General features: G+C 31.8%; 1 protein-coding gene across 2 annotated transcripts; it reads left to right on the forward strand.

Moving 5' to 3' along the window:
- The first annotated feature begins 376 nt into the window (after positions 1-376).
- On the forward strand, positions 377-14178 carry LOC144838438 (uncharacterized). 2 transcript variants are annotated; one of them, XM_078693796.1, is made up of 15 exons: positions 377-488; positions 1727-1922; positions 2497-2546; positions 3405-3870; positions 4084-4145; positions 4279-4534; positions 4773-7474; positions 7982-8165; positions 8377-8450; positions 9967-10167; positions 10626-10821; positions 11046-11122; positions 11356-12660; positions 12804-13015; positions 13386-14178. In XM_078693796.1, the coding sequence occupies exons 1-15, from the start codon at positions 471-473 to the stop codon at positions 13453-13455; spliced, it is 6069 nt and encodes a 2022-aa protein (XP_078549922.1). In that variant the 5' UTR covers positions 377-470; the 3' UTR covers positions 13456-14178. The 2 variants fall into 2 exon arrangements, with proteins under 2 accessions (XP_078549922.1, XP_078549923.1); XM_078693797.1 differs by having other exon boundaries at positions 7985-8165.
- Positions 14179-17195: the final 3017 nt, after the last annotated feature.

Here is a 17195-nt window from a genome sequence, read left to right on the forward strand (position 1 = left end):
ACCTGAAATGAACGTCAATTCATGAGAGACAAAATAAAGATATTTTACAGATATTATTGATGAGCATATAGGTCTGCATAATCATCGTAAATACAGGATAAAATTGAAAATATCTGAGCTTTGTAAAACTGAATAAAAATGTTCGAATAGCATTGACTCTTCCAAAAACGCGGTACTAGTGGCGTTTCATTGTGTATAAATCATGACGTCATTTCCTAATATAATCACTTATAACCATTATGATTGGTTCAGAATTCATGATTATTCATTTGGATCCAGTAGCCAATCATAGAGCTTGGACGTTTAGTTTTTTTTTATTTGGGAATTTCCAGATTATCAGGTAGCGACGACATTAATTTTTATTGACAAGGCCTACATAATTTTCTTATCATTTTGATAGAATATTATCATAAAAGAGCTAATTTGTGTCCTACTCAACTCATATCGAAGGTGGTTGTTTGGTTGTAGCAATGGCTACTTCAGAAAAAGTAAGTAAAATATCTTCTTTCTTTATATTGGGCCAGGTTGGTACAGTTACTTAACAGTGCTAGTAGAGAGACAGTTAGGTCTAGCAGCAGGCTACGCACGTACTCTATACTACAACTAGTCTGGGCCAGGAGCTCATCATAGTACTATAAAGGCTAACTACTAGTGTACTACTACATTCAAAAACTCTATAAAAGGGACAACAACGGCTATCTATATCTTTTAAGACAACTTAGGAAATTTAATGTTATAATAATAATATAATAATTCTTATAATGTTTCTACCAGTCGACCATACTTGTTATCTCTTTTTGTAGAATTATCTGGGAGGCTTGTTTATATGGAAAAGATAAGGAATTATTAAATAAAATTACCAGAAGGGCTGGTTATTGGAGATGATGTATCCGTACTTAATTAGTGTTCTCTCCTTGGTAAAATGTATACTCTCCCAAACAGACCACCCCCTCCATAAGGAATACACTTTTCTTCCATCTAATATTTGTATCCTTCTACCTCAAAACCGTACTAAACGCTATAATAAGTCATTTTTCCCACAATCTATTGTCAACTATAAAAAATTGTCCTACGCTAACTCATGGAGAGAACACCTAGATCGTAGACATAATTGAATTTTATATGTATATATATATTTGATAATAAAGAATAATAAAATAATAGTAGTATTAGTACTAGCCTTTAAATATCTTTATTGAAGATATTAGCATTCTAAAATCACATTATTAGGAGGAGTAGTAGATAGGCTAGTAGTAGTTTCAGTCCTAGGCAAGAAGAATTCCATATTATTTCATACTGTATTATAATTTTCGGGTTAATATTTGTTCTTTATTTGTTTAATAATGCAGTAGATAATTCTTGGTAATGATTTTTAAAAAATACAGATTCTAAAAATAGAATCAATTCAGTTATGGTGACCATGTACTGTGTGAACAACAGCTGAATAACTGGTCATGGCTTGATAAATGGATTTGGTGTGAACAAAATACAAAAATAAATGTTTAGTACTAGTAATACTGTACTGTATTTACCGTATATATTTTCTCTATTCTTTATTGTTGTTTTTTTTATTTCAGTTACTGAACATCATTTGCATCTTTAAAAATGAAAACAAAATGTCTAAAATTTTCCAAGCAGTTTTTAATGCACGGTCGGTCAAATAGTGGTTCTGCCACAAGATGTATAAATGTCACTAATTCTTTTTAACTATTATTACAAAATTTAGAATCAGGTGCGACATTTACCTGTTGAAGCTGGATTGATTTTTAAGGGTTTTGATGTGAAGGAGGATGATGAGGCAACCATTGGGCACCTCATGCAAATCTTTAATGCACTCCCATCAAAATATCATTTACATGGCCTCATGTATCCAGTTGGAACCAAGCGAGATATAGCTATAGTGCAGTTTAACGATGCAAAAGGTAATACAGCCGACTCTCCCAATACCAGACTTTTCTTGAGGTCCAATAGGTCCCAAATTCCCTTTGACCTTTGAAAACACATTCCGAATACCAGACTTCCATTCATTCATTCATCAGTGAAAAACCAGACATATTGGCAGCCCAAAGGTGTCCGATATTGGGAGAGTTGACTGTAGTATATTATTAGATGTTCCTGTCTATAGTAACGCCTCAGTTCAGCTTAAATCAATTGTAATATTTTTATAGTAACAATTTACTCATCTAAAAATGCTATATTATAAATCTAAACAAATTGAATCTCCAAATGGGTTAATGTACTCCATTGCTAAGTTAGTTATTCATTGTTCTTAACTTTCTGCTTATGTTCATAATAATATGTTAAACAACTGTACCCCATGTATAGATGTTGTTAATTCAATCCAATAGGGACAATTATTACTGTCTATATAAAACACCCTGAGTATCTGAAAACATGGAATTTGAGCCTAATTATCTTATCATATATAATACTTTGAAATGTGTGATGTAATTGTCTGCTTTATTTACTTTTCATTCTTCCTTATTTGTTCCATAGATATGAAAGAGATAAGGAAGAAAACAGGACTAAAGTTTGACAAAATTGAGGTACAGTTGGTCATTTTTTCATAGCATTATTTAGTTACGGGATTTATTGATTGTGAATTAATTAATAACAATAATAACAATGACGATGTCAACAACAACAATAAGAATACTTTTTTCTTCTTTCCCTTTTCAGGGAATTTATTAGTTCAATGTATATTGGCCTAATACAAACAAATAAAAAATAACTATAACTTAAGATAATGGTTTCTTCTTTCAAAAGCAAAGTAGACGTATTTACCTAAATTATAAGTAAAATTTGTGTTGTAACTGTAATAATTAAAGGACAACTTGACCGAGGACCATATTTTTACAACGTATTAGGGATGTACATATGATTTCAGAACAACCGCGAGATTGAAGATATTGCTGCACACGCTCGCCGTACAGCCATCGCCAGATAAGCAAATAAACAATAAAAAAAAATCAACATTTATATTTTTTACGATTTATTTACAAAGTGTGTTTCTAGAAATTTTTGCGATTTGCCAGACTTTGCCAGAAAACTCATGACGTAAATTTTGCGATGGTTCTGAAATCATATGTACATCCTTAATACATTGTTGAAATATGGTCCTCGGTAAAGTTGTCCTTTAAATTCAAATAGCATTTTTTTTTAATAGAATTCAATAAACCAATCCTAAATTAAACATTTATAAAATTAAAATAATTATAACAACAAATAATAAAAATAATTTGTGAGAGAATTAACAAAATGAGATTGGTAATTTATTAAAATGAGCATTGACTTGGTTTATTGGCTATTACTATTAACCTGGAGTCCAAAACATAAAATGCCTATTACTGTACAATAAAGGTGAGATTAGCCTTACTTGAAATATCTTGGGTTTTTATTTTCAGGTAATAAAGACATGCACTGTGTACTTCACTAAAATTGATCCAGTTGTAGCTAATTTGTTGTCTCATTCACCAAGCATTCAATGTGAAGATGATGTTAAATACTTTGATGATGAGCATTGCTATGTATCTGAAACGCAAGAAAGTATTCTGAAGGTTAAAGAGAATATTACTACAAACCTACAAAGATGGCTTACAGATCTCAAAAGTAGCAAAGTACCCCCACCAAGTTCAGCAGCTAGTGACAGTGGCAGTAGTGATGACAGCTTTGTAATTCTTCATAGAGAGGATTCCCTTGGTGCATCACATCAGATAGAGGGAGATGTTATCGCTTGCAGTGTTGTTGTCACTGCAAAAGAAAACAAAGAATGTAACATAAACGATGAAATTTCAAAGTGTTTGAAATCGGGAAGTTCAACTACCAGTGTCACGAAAGAAGGCGGTATTGTTGTATTTGATGATGAAACAGGTGAGTGTTTCCTATGTGCATATCAGCTTGCTTATCAGCCATATTTCACCACTTTACCATACACTGTAATACCATGGTAATACAATACAACAGCAACAAAATGGTAGCCAACAACCAACATCCTGCTGTTATCTTCTTTAATTATTGTAGGTGCTGATAATGTATCATATTTGTTTTCTGCCTTATTAACAAATGCACTTGCTTTATTTACAGATGTCAACAAGTTTATAAAAATGACAAAAAGTGATCAACTCATTGAATGCAGTAAGTTACAGGTAAATATGCACTTTTTTTTTTACATATGCATTTTTAGTATGGTATGGTATCTTTTCTTAGCTCAAATCCTTTTGTTTTATATGATTAGCCTATCTGGTCACAAGGACATATTTTTGTTATATTAATTTTTAGATTCCACTGGTTGATAGAGGGGAGTTTGTAAAATTTCAAGGACTTTTTCCTGACATTACAAAATACTTTCAACAACGATGGAAAGAACATATAGTGACCCTGACAGAAAACAGATTCATTATTTGTTGTAAATTTGAAGAAATTCTTGATGATGTCTCAGAAGAATTAAAAAGGCAGTTGAAAGGAAAGTACAAATCTATTGAACCTTCACAACAGGTAATAGAAAGGAAGCTCATCACCTCACAAGAAGATCCAGGTGGGTTAGTTCACAAAAAGCCTATATAATGTGTTTTACTGTATACTATGATATTGTAAGGCTATATATAATGTTAACCTCAGTGTACAGATATGCAATTTATTCAAACTTTACAAAGTTTGGACTTCTAAGATGTATTTACATTTATTCATATTTGTTTTGCCATAGATGTGTGTATCAAAATTAATGTTTAATGATATGTGTACAGAATAATAGTAACTGATTGTTCATATTACAGACACTCTTGTGAAGGAAGAGCATGATAAAGAAACAACTGCTACTTTAGGAGACCAGCAAGAAAATGCAAACGGAAAGTCATCCCCAAAAGTGAATGAGGAAAATGATAAGAAAGACACGCCCACTGAACCAGAGAAGAAAGAAAGAATCTCAAAAGATCAAATTGATAATGGAGGTCACACATATAAAGGGAAGGAGGAAAATGATAAGAAAGACACACCCACTGAACCAGAGAAGAAAGAAAGAATCTCAAAAGATCAGGTTGATAATGGAGGTCACACATATAAAGAGAAGGAGGAAAATGATAAGAAAGACACACCCACAGAACCAGAGTCAAATATCAGCAATGTAACAAGTGATCAAGCCAAAAAAAGTGGAAGTAAAGATGACAAAGAGAGCGAGTGTGGGACTAACAAAATTGATGTCAAGAATGATCAAAGGGAACAGGTTAAGAAGATCAAGACTGGTGGTAATGAGGATAAAGATCTATACGGGAAAGGTGACAATAGTAGCGATACAGATGGCACAAATGGACAAAACAACAAGACTGTAGATGAGAAGGATGATGAGGATCTATACGAAGAAGGTGACAATAGTAGCCATACAGATGGCACAAATGGACAAAACCACAAGACTGTAGATGAGGAAGATGATGAGGATCTATACGAAGAAGGTGACAATAGTAGCGATACAGATGGCACAAATGGACAAAACCACAAGCCTGTAGATGAGGAGGATGATGAGGATCTATACAAAGAAGGTGACAACAGTAGCCATACAGAGGGCACAAATAGACAAAACCACAAGACCGTAGATCCTGTAATAGATGAACAATCCCATAGTACTCAAAATGGTAAAAATGAAGCACAACACAGAAGAAAGGTAACAGCTGATAAACATGTCACTCAGAGCAAAGGCGCTAAAGCAACATCAGAAAAAGGAAATACACATCAGAGTATTCCTAGTAGTATAAGTGGTGTTGGTGATGACAAAGAGGTTGGAAATATGCAGGCTACATGTAAAGAAAGTAAAGAAAGAACCTCAATAGATCAAATTGATAATGCAGGCCACACACATCAAGGGAAGGAGGAAAATTTGCAAGATGCTGAAGATGATAAGGAAAATGCAGTAAGTTCTACTGAGTTCAAGCAAATCATTTTAAAAGGGAAGGGGATGGAGGGGGAGGAAAGGAATGGACAAATAGATAATGCATGTGAATCAAAACCTGGAGGGAAGCTGCATAAAAATGGTGATGCAAGTTCACAAAACCAACAAAAAAAAGTTAAAAAACAAGATGTAGATAGATCAGGTACTCACAATGAGGGGGACAAGGATGGACATAGGCCTACAGATAATGCAGGTCAACCAAATCAAGGAAAAGTTAATGATGGAAAGAAACAAGGTAATTTACCAAGTCATAACATCCAAAACCCAAACATGGTTGAATCAAATGTTAATTATTCTAAAGAAAAAAGTAAGGCCAACGCAGATACCAAGAATCAGAAAGGTGATCAAAGAAAACCTGATGAGAAACGGCAAAAGAACATTGATGAAAGCCAACAAAAAACAGCTAAAGTTGCTTCAAAGAAAACGGTAGATAGATCAGGTTATCTTACAGTGCACAATGAAATATATCAATTCCTAATTAAATTCAAAGAAAAAGAACTTAAAGAAATTGAAAAAAAATATAAGGTCAACATCGTATGGCTTAAGGATAAATTTGAACAGAATCTTGGAGTTGTATCTAAAAGAGATGGAGATGAACAAAATAGATCTTCAGGTGAAGCTAAATTCATTGATCTTTACCAAACAGTACATAATAGTGTACAATGTCAGAAAGTTTCTGTCGAAAAGAAACCCCCAAGAGACATCAAAAAGGCCTTAAAAACCACAAGAAACGCAAACAAAAACATATTACTTCTACCTGACGATAATTATGTAGTGTTTGTTGGAGAGGAAAATGATGTAAAACAAGCAAAGAAAATATTTAAACAAGAATTAGGAATTCCTGTTGAAGAGAGACATCTTAAAATTGCCAGTGATCAAGCAGGGTTATCAGAAAGTTCATCTGATCCACTACTTTCAGAGATTAATGTTGGAAGAGAGATCAAAATCATTATAAAATGTGGTGACATTACCGTAGAAGATTCTGACGTCATTGTTAATGCAGCGAATGGCGAACTTAAACATAACGGTGGTGTTGCAAAAGCAATTGCAGTGAAAGCTGGTAACGAAATTAACAAAGAAGGACAGCAAAAGTTAAGAAGTCTTAAAGATCACCAGTTAGGAGTAGGAGAAGTGTTGCATACCCGTGGATACAATCTCACAGCAAAATATGTCATACATGCTGTTGGACCAACATCTAAAATGAAACAAGCATTCCAGGCTCTCCTAGAGATGACGTTTTTTAATTGCCTTGAGTATGCAGATTCAAATCTTGAAGCCTCATCCATTTCTATTCCACTCATTAGCTCTGGGAATTTTGGAGGAAATAAGCAACAATGTGCAAAGGCACTGGCAGTTTCTCTTAAGGAGTTTGTAAAAGTGGACAAGGCAAGATGTTTAAAAGAAATAAGGCTTGTTAATATTGATTCTGAAGCTACCCAGGAAATAATGAGTCAAATAAATGCAGTAAATTGGTCAAAACCTCCAACAAGTAGTGAAGTTGCCCAGAACAGTACTGAAAAACAAATCAAGACACATGTAAGTGTAATGGGTGCATTATTTTGTCATCAAACTGTTCTTGAAAATATTGAATTATTGGAATTGAATAAAAATGTGTTTATGACCCCAGACATGAGAGAATTTAGTTGTAAGACTTGCAAATTAAAACTTATTGGGTGTGGGTAAATTTTAAACAATTCTAACCATAAATCATTTTGTGCATCTCAAAAACAGGAAATTATTTAATGTTTATGTTATTTAAGTAGATTTTACATTTATTCTTTAATTTTATTTCTTTATTAAGCACTAATTTATATAGCACTGTACACTTGCAAACTTGTACAAACAACATCAAAAGCAAAATGAGATAATAAATAAATACCCCAAAAAACAAAATTACATCCAGGTCCTCCACAAACGTTACCAGGCTATTATTATCATTATAATAAATACCGAAATATTGAGCTATTATTGAATAATACTGTAGAATGTTGTAATTTTTTGTTGTATCTAATAATAATATGGTATGTTTATATTTTTTTAAAGCAGAATGCTAGAATAAGCTTAAAAAACGCTGTAGTGGTGGAGGGGTTTAGAGAATATGAATCACCTGGAGAGACGAAATACCAGTTAGCAATGATACTTCACAAACCTAATAATGGAGGTGGTGAAATAGAGCATGTTAAAACAATGCAAAATAAAGCAATTGTGATATTTAGTGAGCAAAAAGGTAAAATATTTTTCCTGCACAGATCTATTATTATTTATCTAAGACATGTTTAAAATGGTTTGTGAGACAGGGACACATTCCTATACAATTTCTATACAGTACTGTTTGTAAGATCTAGATTATTGTATGAAATGATTGAAAAGTTGAGACCTAATAATAAGGCAAATATAATACTATATATATGTATCATTTTTTTTTTCCCTACATCCAGTTGCAAGATCTTTGATTGGTAATGAAACAAGCTGGCCTGGAAGTAAGGTCAATCTGCAAATAAGGTCAATTGAAGTAAGTGTCTCTTCACAAAGACTAGAAATTAAAATGAAAATTGCAATTTTAAATTTCTTTAAAATAGTAATACTAATATTGTGCGAGTCAATTGAATAGACCAGTTGTAAACCGAAAAAAAAAATGATTTATCTGAAAAAATGTAATTTAAAGCAAAAAATACTTAAATTGTCTGTTGGACAATGGTGTTTGGTTAGTTACGTTTGTCTTTTTATATTATAGTGAAATAATTTTACAGAAGTGAATAACTTTATTAAAACTTCAAAATGGCCTATTTAAGGTCTAATTTTATTAATCTTTAATCCCCAATTGAAAGGTTAACCTGATCTCTCATAGATCTCTTCACCCCATACTCATTAATAATCAGTAGAATAGAACTTATCACAAATTATCAATACCTCAATACACATATAATCCATGGGCTTAACTGCATGTGTCTCCATGTTACTTATCTCATATTATTCACAATACATAACTGTTGGAGCTCATATAAAATTCAAAGTACTGTATCCCAGATACTCTCTAACTAAGATAAGAATGACAACATAACTTAATTAAGCAACTAAAAAATCAAAACCAAACCTGCAATACCCTTGTACAAGTAGCCAAACAATCAAGAGCCAATTTCACTCTGGTACACAGTTGTCTTTCTTGAATTACATCGAGTTACATGCTCATAAAATAGTAAAGAATTAAATTCATCTGTCTCTGCCAGACACGTCTTGTCTCTTTCTCAAGGCAGGGTCTCAACTCACTCGCTTGTTAATTACAATGACGCTAGTCAAAATAAACGTCCGTGGAAGTGAAACATACTGGGCATAAACGATAAAATAAAAACATCCCTCCCTCAGTAAAGTAGATCTCAATAATCAAATAAATTCAGCTTCTGACATCCACACACATTATTGCACAAAAAAGTTTTAAAAGTGGTTACAATTTGGAAGTTAAAAGTTAAAATACGATAAAATGCATAAACGCTTGTAGTTTAAAAAGTTTCATTTACATATTCTTAATTAAAATACAGTATTTTATCGATGGTGATGTGAGTTAATAATATGGATGGCACTTGCAACAAAGGCATATCTTGTTCTGTTTGTCTTAGTTATTGGGACTTGTATTCTACCATTGTGTTTGATTGTAATGTGTTTAATTCTATTAGGATCTTTATAATCTAGATAAAATAATCAAAATATCATGTTGAGTTAAAATATGAAGTGATCAAAATATAAAACTAGTTTATTAAAAATGGGAGCCAATTCTATTTTTAAGTACTCATTCATTTATTTATTCATGGTCTAACACAGTAAAATCATAATTTGAAATTATTTTTGTTTGTTCACATAAAAATATAAATATGACTTAAAAAGGTTAACATTTTGTAAAATACAAATAAAACACATCATTTAAAATACAGATAAAATACATAGTTTAGAATACAAAATACAAGGAAGATTTGTATAATATAATTTAACTTTGATTTTAAAATACTGTACCTCGTTTTCAATTTATAATTCAGGTGGGTCATCAAAAAGAAGCGGTTATGTTGGATGGTAGTCAATTACTTCCTATTATTCCCAAAGTACTGGACAAATTACCGATGCAATATTATGAATTGGGTGATATGAAGTTACTATATTTGGACAATCAAAACACTACCAAAAAAGTGGAAACTTATGTTAATGCTGAACTAGAGAAATGGCTGAATAATCAACTCAAGGTGAAATAATTTTTCTCCTTTATAACATTATTAACGATCTTGTCTCCTCGAAAAAAATAATTTTTAAAATGTTTTTCTTTTAATTTGCCATTTTAATGTCACTTGTTATCAGATCTGCTTGTTATTCACTTTGACCACAAATTGGATCAAAAAAACTGTAATTCAACGCAAAAAAATAGTCAAATTGACTGGAAGTCAATGGGTTTTTGGTTGAATTTAACCGTTCATGTTGTCTTTTGTGAAAACATTATTCTTTAAATTTGTTTTTCTAAGACAGTGATTAACTTTATTCAAACTAAAAAATGGCCTATTCAAAATCTTTATTTATTATTTTTATTAGTTTTTAATGTTTTTGGGGAACAATACATCTTTATATAAAATAAATATTATTATTGATTGAATTATGTATTAAATTTATTGACTTTGTTTTAGCAAAAATGTTATGTTTGTATCTGCAGGATGAAGAGGAGTCTAGTCTGTCTCAATGTGTAATTGTAACAAATTTTGAAAAGTTTAAATCTCATGAGACTACTAGTGACAAAATAGAGTTAACCCTGCAGGTAAAAAACCGTGGAGGCGGAGATGTTCTAAAGATTATATACCCATTTGGGAAATGTGAAGAAAAAGCATTGGCTGTTTTTTATCAACCAGCAGGTAAGTTATCTTCTCAAAGTATTAAGTTTCATCAATTTTGTTTCACCGAAACTAAAAATTAACCGATAATTAACCGATAAAGTTCCTGCGGAAACTGGGTTTAACTGATTTCAGATTTTTTTTTTTGTACAATCATAATAGTACTGTTGTTTTATATGTTGAGTATTGTCGTTTTAATTTTTATTAATTGTAATATAATATATTTCATATTATTGCTATCTTAGTTGCCAGCTCTCTGATAGAGGCCACGAAGATATCAAATAAAAAGACAGGACACATTTTAAAGATATCTCCTTTCAAGGTGAGTATTGATTTATCCATTTGTGTTTGCTATTTTGTGGTTTCTCAGGGAATCCACCAAATAAAAAATAAATAAAAAATAAATAAATAAATATCACTGCTGTAGTGATGGTTCCTTGTATTAGTTATTTCATAGCGGTTTTCATTTGACCTACATTTTCCTTGTGCTAAATATTTGTTTATTATTTACAATTTAAATGTTGCTCAAATATACATATAATCTGTACATTTTAGGTAGGACACTTAGAGGAGGCATCCATTTTTGAGCTTGGTGAAGTTGCACATTTGCTAGACCCAACCCTGAAGACCAACATCTTCAAGACTCTTAAAGTTAATGGAGAGTATCTACGTGATGGAAAACTTGTGTTATACAACAAAGCAGATGTAGACAAAGTAATGGAGTATGTAACTGATCAGCTTGAACGGTCATTAGCAAGTTACCTTGGTACAGCTACAAGTGCATCTTCCAGTAGGTCTAGAAGTGATGACGGAGTAATTCTCTCTGATGTGAAGTTTACATTACCAGGTGGAATCGCAGTGACTGTAAGACAAGGTGATATTACAGAAGAAAATATTGATGTGATAGTTAATGCAGCTAATGGTCAACTTCAGCATGGAAGTGGCGTTGCAAGAGCTATCGCTGATAAAGCTGGCAGACAACTTCATGAAGAAGGCCAACAAAAATTAAAAGGAAGAAAACGTTATTTAAATGTTACAGAAGTATTGCACACTGATGGATACAATTTGAAAGCAAGATATGTTATACATGCTGTGGGACCACGTAGAAATGAATATAAAAATGAAGATGAATTTGTTGATTGTCTTGAAAAGACATTTCTGAATTGCCTAAAATATGCATTTGACCTTGAGGTTACGTCCATAGCAATTCCTTTGATAAGTTCAGGAATTTTTGGTGGAAACAAAGCTGAATGTGCACAGTCATTACTCAATTCCATTTTACTCTTTGTGAAGAATGGTAAACATCGTGCAAGCACCATCAAAGAAATTCATCTTGTAAATATTGATGTAGAAGCAACTTCTGAAATCCAAGATGTGTTCAATAAGTGGCAGCAATCTGGCAAGAAAACTGAAGTGGAAGAATGTCCGATTTGCTTGGATGTACTGACTGAACCAGTCAAGAAGCTCCAATGTGGACACAAGTTCTGTAGTAATTGCATAGATGACGAATTGAAACATAGAAAAGTGTGTCCAATGTGTAGAGGGAATGTGAAAGCATTGAAAGGAAACAAAACTCCAGCAAAAAAGGATGAAGTGGAAGAATGTCCAATTTGCTTTGATGTATTGACTGAAACAGTCAAGAAGCAGCTCCCTTGTGGGCACAAGTTCTGTAGAAATTGCATTGACAGAGCATTACAACATAGAAATGTGTGTCCAACCTGTGGAATGATTTTGGGAGTACTAAAAGGAAACCAGCCTCCAGGACATATGACGATAAGTGTTCAACGATATAACCTACCTGGTTATTCAAGATGTAGAAGCCTTAGAATTGATTACAATATTCCTCCTGGAATTCAAATGGTATTCATTTTTAATATTGATTTTTACACATTTTTAAACAACAACTACAATCTCAATTAATACTCAATCGATAGATTTATTTTAACCTGCTGCAATTTAACTTAACTTATTAAAATCAATGTTTTCTGTATGTATTTGTCTAGAGTGAGCATCCAAATCCAGGACAACGATATTATGGAACAACCCGCACTGCTTACCTCCCAGACAACCAGGAAGGAAGGCATGTTGCAGGTCTTTTACGAAAGGCATTTGATGCTAGGCTTATATTTACAATCGGAACATCTATAACGACTGGTACTCAAAATGCTGTGATCTGGAATGACATTCATCATAAAACCTCCATGTCTGGTGAACCGTAAGTACAGTACTTGATCATTCTCAATTGAAGATCGTCTTGTTTGTATTAAATTTAATATTTGATTAAACATATTATTATTATTATTATTGTAGTTATTACAAAAGTTTTTGACTTTATTCATGACACTACAAGTGTCAAATGCTCTGCCATCAATTGGTCAACCTCAAACCTCAGGTCAAATTACAAAAAAAAACCAAAACATTGTCACTGTATACAGGTAACCTTCCTATACCTAGAGTACCATCATTCTATATCATCATTTCTTTGTAATTCTATGAATTGAACTGTATGAATTATATGTAATAATATTTATCATTTTCTACAAGTTCGTGGTTTCCATTCTTATCTTTTTTAAAATTTAATGTAGGTACGGTTATCCAGATCCAACTTATTTGAGTCGAGTAAGGGAGGAGTTAGCAGCCAAAGGAATTAAGTAACCTACTGACTAACCAGATCAACAACATATTTAACAAGTGTGGGGTTCTGATTTGACATGAATTATACCTTGAACAAGATCAGGAAATTACTTTTTTTTCTATCGAAGTTACACAGAAAATGAATTTTATTAATAATACTATTTAAATTTAATCGCAAAAAAAACGAGAATTTTTTTTTCTTGGAAATTGTTTCATGATTGTATCAAATTTCAATCCTTGTGTTTGTCATTAAATTTAATTGCAATGTTATACAGTAAGCGCCCTTCGATTTATACTTATTATGCTATTATGCTTATTTTTAAATTAAGCTTTATTAAGTCAATTTAGATTACCAATTTATGTTAGTTAGTACACAGTATTATTATTTACTATGTAGTATTATATATAGGTACAGTCTTAAATTCAAAAACCTTCACATCACACAAAAATCTAGCTATAGTGGAAGTTATGCATAGCCTGAATAACAATTATTTTCAATTATTTTAAATGAGCAATAATTTTATTCAAGAGACTAATTTAAAGTAAAGTAAGTAAATTTGAAATGCTACTAAAATATACAAATCTTTTTTTTTTTCATAGCAATGGCTAAAAACTATACATTGATTTGTATCTGATAAGAATTTGCATGAAAATTGTATCACCTTTTACAAAAATTATATAAAAAAGCTTTTTACTATAATACGATAGATGTTTAATTTTATCTTTTCAATTAGAAAAAACAAGTTTAAACTAGATTTGAACTCGTCACTGTGACGAGTTCGGGTTATCCGCGCAAACGCAACATGCACATACTTAACTATATGAACCTCCAAAATTATTATGCCATCCAATGACATGAAATAAATATGTTTACAGTGCTGAATTGTACCTATTATGTAGCATACACCATATTACAATATTTTACAGAATAAACTGTATATGTTATATACAGTGTAGCATAGACAAAATTACGACACCCATCTTTTAAATCCAATTATTAACACGATGACATCATCAAATTGACATATAAAGATAACAATTTTAGAAGATAATTATCTAAATAATTACATTAATACAAATTTGAAGAATTTTGGGCACGTAAAAGAGAGATGCGCTCTCGTTTAAACGCAATGAACTTTTACGCAAGAGATGAAAATATAACTTTTTGAATTCAACTGCCCATATGATGACGTCACAACATCTGATTGGCAAAATATTTACATGAATTTGTATCTACAATCCAATAGCTTTCAGAAAATGTTTTACTCATGATTATCACTTTTTATTCTGACGAGCTATAACAGATTGAAATTTACTGTCAAGATGAAAATAGGTGACCCACGTTATTTACATTTTTAGACATGATGACGTCATAAAAATTAAAATATTTTTAACTCATGCGAAAGATAGTTGATTGACCTAGACAATATAAAAACATGGGGAAAATGAAATACGGATAAGTGGAGATGCGCTCTATTAAATGCGATGAGCTATGACGAAAGAGACAAAAATCCTATATTTTATATTCGAGTGGCCATACGATGACGTCACAATATCCGGTTAGCCATATCAATGCATGATTCGATATCTACAACTCATCTACTTTCAGAATATGCAATAAAAAATAAAATTCACCTTGTAGTTTAGAATCTATGACTGTTTAAAAAGAGGCATAATTTTGACGAATTTTTGAACTTTTTCATCAAAAACGCACGCAAATTATCCAATTCCACGTGCTCGTATGACGTAATTTTAAGTCGAAATTGTTTAAAAGTTGGTAAAATTACTAGAAAATGCTGAAAAAACATAAATCACGCGAAAAAATTATATGTTTGCGCTACATGCGCACGCGCGCGTAAAATCATTGCGCGTGCGTGGGAATTTTTGAAATGCTCAAAATGACATGAAACGCGTAGAAAGTTGATTAGAAGTTGATTTTTCGCATTTTGAAATTTTAAACGCGCGTGCGCGCGTAACTTTCTGTGAAACATGCCATTTTTAATCCATAGAAAGTTTGCCCTTGATATGACTTAAATGTTCACCAAGTGTCATTACAAAATGACTTTTGGTTTTTACTCTATGTTAAATACGCAAAATTCATAAAATCGCGCGTAGCTTACGCTGCGCGACTCTAAAGTAAAAAAACGAACTGTCCTGCACTTCTACAGATAGAGGTAAATCTTCTGACAAAATTATACGATGTAATGTTGATCAGAATTTGAGATACACGTGACACAAAATTCTGGGAAAGAAAGAAGAATATAGAAAAAAAAAAAAAAGATCCTGACAATAACAAGGGGTTATCCGCCAAGTGCGGATAACCAAAAAATATATACATTTTGTTTAGAATAGTTTTGTGTGCAGTGGCAAATGAAATTTGTGCAGGCTTTTTGGAAGTGGTTAAAATCATTAAAAATAAGGTGATTCGAGTGTAATCTGACATGCTTGTACTGGTTGCCTGTATTTTATGATAATAATAATAATAATATACAAGTTTTTGTATAGCACCAAATTCCAACGAATGAATCATTATTCACTTGACCAAAAATTGGGAAAATTATTTACCTAGTGAAAAAACTGTAATTTAAAGCAAAAAAAAAGGAAATTGGCTGCCAGCCAATGGGTTTTTGGTTGAATTTAACCATTTATTCATTCATTTTAAACATTGTTTTGTTTTTTTTTTCATTTTTTAGAACTACAAAATAACCTATTCAAAGTCTGATTTAATTAATCTTCATTTTTCATGTTTTTGTTGGGGACAATACATCTTTAACCGTTCAACTCACGCAATCCAACATATTATTAAGAGAATTTACTTGTAGTACCCAGAAAACATATATCACAATTTATTCAATATGTAAGTGTTTTTAACTGTATGTATGTGCTTTGGTTTTTAGTTTAGTTTATATACCAAGATCACATGTTAGTGAATATATATGAAAAATTCCTTGAAATGTCTAAAATTGATTAAATCAGGAACTAAATAAATATTTGTTGAAATTACAAAAAAATAAAATGTGTAGCTCAAAATGAATAATAACATATACTGTACATTGTTCATCAAAATGTAATAACTAAGATTACATCATAAATGACCTTATTATGAAAACAATGGATGTTGTTGAAATTGAGTTGAAATGGCAGAATTTTTCATGAGTTTTAATCTTCTACGGTAGTTAACTCTATTCCACCTCGTTAAATAAAACACTCAATCGATCCTTATACATCGTACAGTACATGTTGGTTTTTTAACAACAAATTCAAGTTCTCAAATTCCGATGGATGATCAGGCAATGGGAATATTAATTATATATTATCGTTCCTAAAGGATACAAGCAATATGGCACACAGACAGGTCTCAACTATGCCCCTCACATATTTGTAGGTTGATATTATTATAACACACCTGATTGGTCAATTGGAATTCGCCCTATATATCTCATTAAAAGTGTGTCATGGTGATAATGAACGGTACTAATGCACGTTTAGCTTTCTGTAAAATTTTGATAATTTTTGCCATGCGACGTTGTTGACTGATTGCATTCGGAATTCAACTTGCATGTGATCTATAACTGTTCTACTCCACGTCTGAAGTTGGAACACTGCCTTTTTAATGGCCTAGCTTCCCGGCCTAGCATTTGTCAATGATTTACGATGGATAACTTGAAATAAAAGTAGGTGTGTTATAAAATAAAACAAATAATTAACGTTTTGTTTTCGTTGAATGGAGAGAATTTTTCATTCGTTGAAAAATTGACGCT

Source organism: Antedon bifida, chromosome 3 (assembly GCF_963402885.1).
Source record: "Antedon bifida chromosome 3, ecAntBifi1.1, whole genome shotgun sequence".
NCBI classification, from domain to species: Eukaryota; Metazoa; Echinodermata; class Crinoidea; order Comatulida; family Antedonidae; genus Antedon; species Antedon bifida.